The 10,865-nt window shown below is 31.9% G+C and overlaps 1 protein-coding gene across 1 annotated transcript; it reads right to left on the bottom strand.

Annotated features, from left to right (window-relative positions):
* Positions 1–262: 262 nt before the first annotated feature.
* Positions 263–2,173, bottom strand: LOC137716886 (uncharacterized). Its single transcript, XM_068456244.2, has 5 exons — positions 1,630–2,173; positions 1,471–1,536; positions 1,266–1,327; positions 940–1,048; positions 263–541 (listed from the first exon to the last, which is right to left on the bottom strand). Exons 1-5 carry the CDS (start codon positions 1,806–1,808, stop codon positions 445–447), a joined length of 513 nt encoding a protein of 170 aa, XP_068312345.1. The 5' UTR covers positions 1,809–2,173; the 3' UTR covers positions 263–444.
* Between the last annotated feature and the right edge of the window lie 8,692 nt (positions 2,174–10,865).

Below are 10,865 nucleotides of genomic sequence, written 5' to 3'. Positions count from 1 at the left end.
TCAGGTTTGCCACTCCTTTGTTTGTGTTATAATTATATAACATCTGGCTAACATATATTGGACATAGTCCAGATCTTAAAGTCCAATGTGTCACACCTCATGAAAAGCCACCCACACAACTGATCAAACCATCCAAGCTCCATCTACAAAACTCATGACCTCTTTTATTGACAACAAGACAAAGACAGCAAGGCATTGATAAGATTGAATGAGAAGAATTTTTGTTAGGCATATGCATCTAGGGTTCCCAATTGTGACACAGTAAAATTATAATTCTGCAGAAATCGAACTAGTGGAACATGCATCTAATATTAAATAGATTTGTATACAATAATAAATCTTAAACCCCAACTCCTCATTGTACACGAGGATTTAAATTACATAACTAAAAGTTGAAACAAATCAAATACATGAGTTGCTACTTCCATCTGCTGCATCAGCTTTTTATTGTCTCTTTTTTAACAGCCGTCTGATCCTCGGTATCATTATCTTCCTCGACTTGCGCAATGATAGAATCCACCTCGTCTTCGACTTCCTCAACCTATAAAGTTTTGTAAACAAATCACGTATAGTCTCAACGCATCTGTCATTTCTTATAAAAGTTGGTAGTTTTACTCCTTCTCGGAAGTCATGGACAGACGTCATAGTTCCACCTTACCATGACATTCTTCGCCATGAGCTTAGAAAGTAAAATCCTGGTCGGTTCTCTTTATTTAAATTTTTAAAAAGTAAGAACAAAAAAGATATCAAAGAATTTAGGGCTGGCAATAGAATTTCCATTTAATTGCTTATTATTGAAGCTACTAAACAAGTGGCGATGTGTGATGTGTGATGTGTGATGTGTGATGTGTGATGTGTGATGGGGAAAAGGGCAGGAAGCAGGAAGCAGGAAGGCGCCTTGTTTTAAAAATTGTTCAACAGAGCTATTTTATTACTTACCCTCGCCTAGCATCCTGGCCTGCTTCCCTTGCCGCAATTTCAACAATCCCAGCCACCTTCTTCACTTCCCCAGCCAACATTTCTACCACACCTTCCACTGTATCCAGCTCTGTACATAATATTGGGGGCTGTTATATATATTTATATAAACACAGAGAATGTTACATCACACTAATATTTGATCATAAAATTAATTAACTAATTCGTCTAGTGATATTTTTCTATATTCGAAAAAAATATCTTTACTTTGAATCTCTCCTCCCACATCGGAGAAAAAAAGTGACGGTGATGATGATAATTACATTAAATATGTCCTCATTCCTTACCTTTGATTTTTTTCCAAAAGGGTATAGCTACTGAGAAAAGCATCCACACAAGCCATGGTTTCCTGCATATGTAGTAATGTTGACATTAATCATGCACTGATCTGATCCAAAATAAAAAATTAAAAGAAAAGCATATGTGGGAAGAAATTAATTAGACAAGAATTTCAAAGAGATTAAGTAGTAGAAGATCATCGATTCGACGTACCAATCAGTATCGGAAGGATCAGAAGGAAGAGGAGTTCTTGGTTCAACACTACTAACAACCACGGCCCTGAAAATAAAGGGTCGTACTATTTATCCATGACAATCAAGTTTAGTAAACTCATGGAGTTGAAGATATACAGCTAGGAAAAAATTTACTTACATCTTTTTCTGGCTACTACTTTCGACCTTCATGATAAGGGGCTGCAAGAAACTCCGATTTCCGAGAAAACGACATCGGTCCCGATGATTATTACTCAGACAACTAGGTCTTAAAAGTGAAGCCTGCAAATGTCTAGAACTGCCAGGAGAACTCATTGAGCTTCTGATCGATATGGCCATGGCCTAAAAATACAAGTTTTTGTTGAGATGGGCTTCTGTTGAAGACTGAGAAACAAGGTTAGAAAGCTAACAAAAGTGTGTAGAATGAGAATCTGCGAGCTTGTAAAAGAACTTCCAGAGAATGTGGCTTTCTAGGCTTACAGGATTAATTGTTGGAACTCTAGCTTTCAGAAATATTCGATTTAATGCTTAATTTGGAGACGCTATTAGGTGGATTAGATGTAAAGTTAATATTATATATAGACCGATCAATGTCAATGATCATCACCGATCTCTTTCTCTCATTCGCTTCACGTTTTGTAATTTGCCTGTATTATTCTAGTTTCACATTGGTGGAACTTTCCTCGTTAATTTTCGAGACGTGTGATTAAACAACCTCTTACATTATCAAATCAAATTGCTCGTCCTGTTCAATTTGAATGAAGTGGAATGGTCTTTCAATAGAGTTATTTTGGTTCCAGTTCCTAATCAATCTAATTGTTAGACAAAATCTTGTTTGTTTAAATATTTTGATTGAGATCCTTAACATCATTTAAGATATTTAACTCATGCATTTATGCATTTAATGTCCCACAAATTATAAAATTTAAACAAATTCAAATAATATTTTTAAAATATAATAAATACTTAAAATAAATATTAGAGTAATATTGTTCTTCACAAAATTATAGCAAGAAAATAATGTACCCACATAATTATTAACATATTTTAAAAAATAACTAATGATATTTTTTAAAACATAAAATAAATACATATAATTAGCATAGGTACATTTAGCAAAATAAAAAATGGGCACAAATAAATTAAAAAATATGGGTACAAATGCAAATAAAACTTTAAAAAATATGGGCACAAAAAAAATTAATATAGGGTACAAATTAAAACTAAAAAGAAAATTGGTACAAATAAAAAAAAGGATTGCAAATTAAAAATAGGTACAAACTAAAAATAAAAATATATGATAAAAAATTTAGCCATAAATATAAATATACCAAATGTCAAATTTCTAAAACTAAATGAATATATTTTATGAAATGTTCAGAAATTTATGAACATTTCATCACTTATGAACCGTTAGATTAGGTTCTTTTATCTCAATCATATTTGTTGGTTTGTTTATTTGAAATCAAACAAGATAACGTCCTTGCAATTTAGATATATTGTTTGTTTATGTTTTTCATTAAGCCTCTGATCTTCCAATGTCAATTTAATATGTAGTGTGTTTTTAACATAGAAATAAAATGGTGGAGCACCTTCTGAACAAAAATATGTAAAATAAGAATTAAAAAAAAAATGAGAGTATAAGTATATTCACAAGTGAGGGGAGAGTGACAAAATTTGGCTCACATGATTAGCTACTTTTCTCGTGGGATCCACTGCCTTTTGGGGATATATGTAGTCTAATTTTTTGTTACCCAAGGAAAAAAATTGCTAACACAAGTGGTAAATCTAACCCTAATTTCCGGCTCATTGGTGATGAAATTTCTCATTAGGGCTCAAATGTAGTAGCTTCATGGAGGATAAAGCTCTCATTATAGATGCTCTAACTGCAGGTCTTAGCTAGCCAGCCTTTCTAAGGTTGAATTAAAGGTAAACTCACATTTAGGAATGTAATAAAAGCAATAGGGTAATACTAAGGAGATTAATTTGGAAACAAAATTAGCAAACTAAATGTGTGTCATCAATAAGAATGAACACGTTTATCAGGACTTAAGCAAACCAATCATCATCTTCTATGTCCTTTACTTTTTAAAATTTTGTTTTTAAATTTAGTCTTACTAGCATTACCCAAAGCGATACCTTGATTTACACAGTGCGAATCGATTTGGGAACAAAATAGAGAACTTCAATTTCGACCCTAGCACCATCTCGACCACAATCGCACCATTGTCAATTTTTGGATGCCATGGTTCGAATCAATGTTCATACTTTTGATTTTTTTGAAGGCTAAGAATGAAAGTTCAGCATAAGAAGATGAGAGAATCTGAGTCCCTATCCAAGAACAACCGGATATACCAGTAGTGATAAAATGCTACCAAGGAGGAGTTACTAAAGAGCTCTTCTCTCCGCTTGTGAGAGTTCATTCGTTTCTCCAAACTGTTACAGCCGCTGACCCTAGTTGCAACCTTTGGCCCTGAGCTTATGATATTTTATTTTTTATTTTTTGCTGCAAGAGATTATGATATTTTATTGTTTATTTTTTGCAGCCTTTGGCCCTGAGCTTGTATGGACATGTCGTTGTATCTTGAGTTGTTGCTCTTATTTGTTTAGGTTTTTACTATCTCTACTGTTGTTTAGCCTTTTTTTTTTTTGGGCCTTGTATTAATTTTTAATGTAATGAAAGATATTTTAATTGATAAAAAAAAATTAAAATATACACATTTCCAAGTTTTGGATTCAGGAAAATGGGAATTCAATGTTTTAAAACTAAATGCAGGTGAGGGATCAAATTGGTAGTTGGATTAATGAATGAATCATTGTCAAAAGGACCATAGTGAATTATCTATCGTACAACCCTTAATAATTATATGACTAATCGAGCGCCCGAGTCAATCTGTATCGCTCAAGTCTATCTATACAACAATATTTTATTCTAAATGCAGAGACCATTGTTATAGGTGTTGTGTCACCCTTATTATGCAAACTGGACTGGATTGTGACATGCAACTTTTTCTCGTTGTTTTTCTTTTTGTTGATAAATCTAGGAAGTTTGGCAACCAAGTTTCTTAATACTTGGGGCTGGAGATGATTTATGTTGTAATTCTAAAACTTGTAAGGATACGTTATGTGATAAAACTTGTAAGGAAACACTATCACAATTGAATGAGTTTAAATTTTAAGATTTGCATTTCTTTACGACACATATTTTCAAATTTATATCTATTTAACGTGACAGTAACAAAATAAAGTAATTAATATCATCATCATCACTGCACTTAAAAGATTAAACTAAAACTTAAATAAAGAAATAATCAGTGCCTTGCGTCTTTAAAACTTGTCGAGTAGCCTGAACATCTCACGTTCACATGCGATCATTATTGTTGTTGTTTAATCAAAATCACTATCAGAAGGGTCTTCGATCTCGTACTGCATTATACATTCACGGTAGAATCTGCTTTGCCAAATTGCAAGTGCATGTGCCATGGAAGAGATATTTTAATGTAATATGTGCATGAGATAGTACATCACATGTCATTATACAAATGGTAGAATATGTAAGCTAAAATGTTAATAACTTAAAAAATAAAAATTTTCACTATGCCTATTAAAACATGTGATGACCACTTGTGTTTCCGTAGTAATTCAAAATTCATCGTGCCATGGATCCTTTCTTGAGGACAATTGTTTGTTGTTAAATGGTCAACCCAAATTGTGGTGAAAAGAGGGGGACTCACTTGCTCTCGGAGTAAGTGTTTTGCAGACAAAGACTTATATAACACGCATACAGCCATAATAATATTTTATCTTAGTAATACAATGATAATAGATAAATTTTTATTGTCTGCATGACCTTTTATCTTAGTACGGACGTCACAATAACGTTTTATCATCATTATACAAGGTGCTTTAGCGAGACCATATTATAATAACAAAGTATATCAATCATACTCTGACATTTCTTCCATGTTAGCGTTGTAAATTTCGGATTTGGATCCTCTATCTTGATGATCAAGGAACACAGAGCGTTGAATCAAAATTTAACGATCAATTATTATAATTTTTAAAAAGCCTTATATTTGTAGTCGTTAGATTTTGATCTAATTTTCTATGTTCCTTGGTCAGTAAGATTTGAACCCTTCTGCTCAAGAGAGAATTCAAATCCGTAAATTTCATCAAAATTCTTCAGCCACATCATGTCCATATACGTATGTTTGTCCATGATTTACCCAAAAGCATACTAATGAAGTTTCAAAACTTTTGGCCTACTGGACTTAAAGCAAATATGTAAAAAAGAAGTCTCTACCGTCTACATACCAATCAAATTCATTAATAACTCATACAACAGAAAAATCTTTAATAACCAAAATATTTGTGTGCCTTTACCACAGTGATGGAAAAAAATTGAGTCCTTACATGACAGTATGAGTTTAAATTCCGTCGATGGCTAATCTAATATCTAATCTAACAAAATCTATTATTTGACTAAAAAAAAAAAATCTTTAATTAGGTTTTCAAGATTCTAGGACATCAAAAGCAATACATGGGTAAAATCGAAAATCAAATTGAGCAAATGAGAAAAGATAAACTAAAAACTTAAGAGAAGTGCAGATTGAAATTTTGAGAGTGTTAATAACAGCTTCCTTCTTTTTCCATTGCTAATTTTCACAATAGCAACTTGACAAAGTAGTAAAGGCAAGGCAACCAGTGTAGGACAACTTCTTTGCATGCACCAGTAGCACTTAGACCATCTCCAACCAAAGGAGGCCCAGATGGTTCGTTTTAACCATGTCCTAAAAATTGCAACTTAAATTTAAAAACTACAACAACTTAAATTTATAGGAAAAAATTGAGAATTTTTTAATTTTTTTTTATGTTGTATAATTTTCATGTTGTTTCATATTGTTTAATGTTGTTTCATGTTACTTAATTTAATTTAATGTTGTTTAATGACTTAGGAAGTTATAGGACAAAAAAAAATTTAATTTTGTAAAAAAAAAAAAAAAAAAAAAAAAAAACGACTAGCTGACGTCAGCTAGTTATTGTTGAGTTTGAAATTGTGACTCGGCCTAGGGCTAGTTGGTTGGCCCTTTAGCCCTTTTTTGTCCAATGAGGTCCATGAGCCATTTGCTCTGGTCTTCGGTTGGAGACGATTTTCAGGTTATTTTTGGCTCTCTGGCCCTCTAAACTCTTTGGTTGGAGATGGTTTTACCACATGGTCGTGCTGAATGTATCTTTAATGTAGGTGAGGGATCAAATTGGTAGTTGGATTAATGAATGAATCATCGTCAAAGGGACCATGGTGAATTATCTATTGTCAACCCTTAATAATTATACGACGAATCAAGCGCCCTAGTCAATCTATATCGCTCAAGTCCATCTATACAACAATATTTTATTCTAAATGCAAAGACCACTGTTATAGGTGTTGTGCCACCTTTATTATGCGAACTAGACTGGATTGTGACATGCAACTTCTTCTCGTTGTTTTTCTTTTTTTCGATAAATCTAGGAAGTTGGGCAACAAAGTTTCTTAATACTTGGGGCTAGAGATGATTTATGTTGTAATTCTAAAACTTGTAAAGATACGTTATGTGATGAAACTTGTAAGAAAACGCTATTACGATTGAATGAGTTTAAATTTTAAGATTTATGTTTTTTCATTACATATATTTTAAAATTTAAATCTATTTAAAAGTAACAAAATAAAATGATGAATATTACCGTCACTTCACTTAAAGATTAAGATAAAACTTAAATAAAGAAATAATCAGTGCCTACCGTCTTTAAAACTTATCGAGAAGCCTGAACATCTCACTTTCCCATGCGATCATTATTGTTGTTGTTTAATCAAAATCAAAATCAAAATCACTATCAGAATGGTCTTCGATACTGCATTGTACATTTTCTGCTTTGCCAAATTGCGAGTGCATGTGCCATGGCTCCTTTCTTGAGGACAATTATTTGTTGTTAAATGGTCAACCCAAATTGTGGTGAAAAGAGGGGTACTCACTTGCTCTCGGAGTAAGTATTTGACAGAAAAAGAGACGCATACAACAATATAATATTTCATCTTAGTAATACAATGATAATAGATAATGTTTTAGGTGCGTGCTATCTACACATCTCTTTTTATTTCTCACACACCTCTTATTAATTTCTATTAATTGATTTTCTTTATTTCATCTGATCCGAAGGGTTGAAAATTAAAAAAGTATGAGAAGTAAAAAAAGATATGTGGATATTACATCTCATGTTTTATCATCATTATAACAGGTGCTTTAGTGAGACCATATTATAATAACAAAGAATTTCAATCATACTCTGACATTTCTTCCATGTTAGCATTGTAAATTTCATCAAAATTCTTCAGCCACATTATGTCCATATACGTATGTTCGTCCATGATTTACCCAAAAGCATACTAATGAAGTTTCCAAAGTGGCCTACTGGACTTAAAGCAAATATGTAAAAAAGAAGTCTCTACCGTCTACCAACCGATACATGCCAATCAAATTCATTAATAACTCATACAAGAAAAAAATCTTTATTAACCAAAATATTTATGTGCCTTTACCACAGTGGTTGAAAGAAGTTGAGCCCTTGCATGACAGTATGAGTTTAAATCTCGTTAGTAGCTAATCTAACATCTAATCTAACAAAATCTATCGTTTGACCAAAAAAAAAAAAAAAAAAATCTTTAATTAGGTTTTCAAGATTCTAGGACATCAAAAGCAATACAGGGCAAAAATCGAAAATCAAATTGAGAAAAGAAGAGAAATACAGATTGAAATTTTAAAAATGCCAATAACAGCTTCCTTCTTTTTCCATTGTTAATTTTCACAATAGCAACTTGACAAAGCAGTAAAGGCAAGGCAACTAGTGTAGGACAGCTTCTTTGCCTGCACCAGCAGCACTTACCTCATGGTCGTGCTACGGAGATTCCGTCCACGTCCCGATCAACAATTAAAATGCATAGTTTCTGCCTATTAGTGTTTCATCTAACAATGATTTTATTCGGACACATAAAACTAATACATTTTATTTAATTTTTTTTATAATTATATAAAATCTATCTATGTTAGGGAGCGTCAGCCATTACTTTTCCCGGAAACTCCAAATAATGGAACGTATCTTTACCAAAAAGAGAGATGATTTTATTTTGGTGAGAACAAAAATGCAAGGTAAAGGAATGCATCTTTTATGGAAAGAGATGATGGAATTGCAAGCCGCTTTGCAACGAAATTTGAAGTTGATATACGACATTGCAATGTTTAAAAGATGAAGTATGAGTTTGTCATAAACCCATAATTACGGTAGTTTTGTGTAATTTACCTAAATTAAAAATTAAATTGTTATAAAATGAGATATAAGTGTCTGATAATTAAGAGAAAAACTTGTGTGGGGCTCAACGTGCCACTAGACAATGCCTAGTGGTACTACAACTCAATCAAAATTTGACACATGGTTAAATTTAACTACAATTTCTTATTTACATAAAAACTAAAAAAATATTATTTCCAACATTAAAACAAATAAAACAAAAACACCCACCCAGACTTCCTCCATTGGAAAAGCCTGGGAGATAAACTTTAATATGGGTTGATGTTGATCAGTTTCCTAAGTAGGGATGCTTGTTGCATTCACCATGTTCCTCTAGTTTAAGTGTTAAATCTCCCTTGTCTTTAAAGAATTGAAATAAATATAATTAACCTGTGATATAGGTTGATTATAAAAATAAAAAATAAAATCTATAAATAGGGTTTAAAACGGGATAAAGAACAAGAAAGAACAAAAATAAATAAATAATCAAAGAGATAATTAGGAAGAAATTTGATTTTTATAATAAATCTTATCATTTAAGAGATAATTATTGATAATAAAATAATAAGATTTAAGAAATTGGACTAATTTTAATAAATTGGACTATTCCTACTATTGGCTCAAAAAATTGAACCTATATCAAGTTTGCCCTAATTTTTAATGTAATGAAAGATATTTTAATTGATAAAAAAAAAAAAAAAATCACATTTCCAAGTTTTGGATTAAAGAAAATGGGAATTCAATGTTCTAAAACTAAATGTTGGTGAGGGACCAAAGTGAATTCAATGTTCAAATGGGTAGTTGGATTAATGAATGAATCATTGTCAAAGGGACCATAGTGAATTATCTATTATACAACCCTTAATAATTATATAACTAATCGAGCGCCCTAGTCAATCTATATCGCTCAAGTCTATCTATACAACAATATTTTATTCTAAATGCAGAGACCACTGTTATAGGTGTTGTGTCACCTTTATTATGCGAACTGGACTGGATTGTGACATGCAACTTCTTCTCGTTGTTTTTCTTGTTGTTGATAAATCTGGGAAGTTTGGCAGCGAAGTTTCTTAATACTTGGGGCTAGAGATGATTTATGTTGTATTTCTAAAACTTGTAAGGATACGTTATGTGATAAAACTTGTAAGGAAACGTTATTATGATTGAATGAGTTTAAATTTTAAGATTTGCATTTCTCCTCTACACATTTTAAAATTTAAACTCATTTAACGTAACAATGACAAAATAAAGTGATGAATATCACCGTCACTTTTCTTAATGATTAAACTAAAATTTAAATAAAGAAATAATTAGTGCCTAACGTCCTTAAAACTTGTCGAGTAGCCTGAACATCTCACATTCACATGCGATCATTATTGTTGTTGTTTAATCAAAATCAAAATCACTACGAGAAGGGTCTTCGATCTCGTACTACATTGTGCATTCACTGTAGAATCTGCTTTGCCAAATTGCAAGTGCATATGCCATGGAAGAGATTTTTCAATATAACCGGTACACGGCATAATACATTATGTGTTACTATATAAATAGTGGGATATGTGTGTTAAGATGTTAATAACTTACAAATAATTTTTTTTTACCACTCCTATTAAAATACGTGATATACCACTTATGTTCTCATGACAATTAAAAATTTCTGGTGCTATGGGACTATAGTGAATTATCTATTGTACAACCCTAAATAATTATATGACTAATCGAGCGCCCTACTCAGTCTATATCGCTCAAGTCTATCTATACAACAATATTTTATTCTAAATGCAGAGACCACTGTTATAGGTGTTGTGTCACCTTTATTATGCGAACTGGACTGGATTGTGACATGCAACTTCTTCTCGTTGTTTTTCTTTTTGTTGATAAATCTAGGAAGTTTGGCAACGAAGTTTCTTAACACTTGGGGCTAGAGATGATTTATGTTGTAATTCTAAAACTTGTAAAGATACGTTATGTGATAAAACTTATAAAGAAAAATTATCACAATTGAGAGCTTGACTCTAAATTATAATTATCACAGTTGTCCAAATTTTATTTTAGAAGCTTGCGACTCCAAAGTGA

Source organism: Pyrus communis, chromosome 8 (genome assembly GCF_041283825.1).
Source record: "Pyrus communis isolate YQ-2024b chromosome 8, ASM4128382v1, whole genome shotgun sequence".
Taxonomy (NCBI): domain Eukaryota; kingdom Viridiplantae; phylum Streptophyta; class Magnoliopsida; order Rosales; family Rosaceae; genus Pyrus; species Pyrus communis.
This window is presented reverse-complemented; position numbering and strand designations above follow the sequence as displayed.

Coding starts and splice junctions, on each gene's coding strand:
- LOC137716886 (XM_068456244.2), bottom strand. CDS start 1,808: ATGGCCATATCGATCAGAAGCTCAATGAGTTCTCCTGGCAGTTCTAGA. Junction 1,537..1,629: donor AGTAGTAGCCAGAAAAAGAT/GTAAGTAAATTT, acceptor CTTTATTTTCAG/GGCCGTGGTTGTTAGTAGTG. Junction 542..939: donor GGCCAGGATGCTAGGCGAGG/GTAAGTAATAAA, acceptor AAAACTTTATAG/GTTGAGGAAGTCGAAGACGA.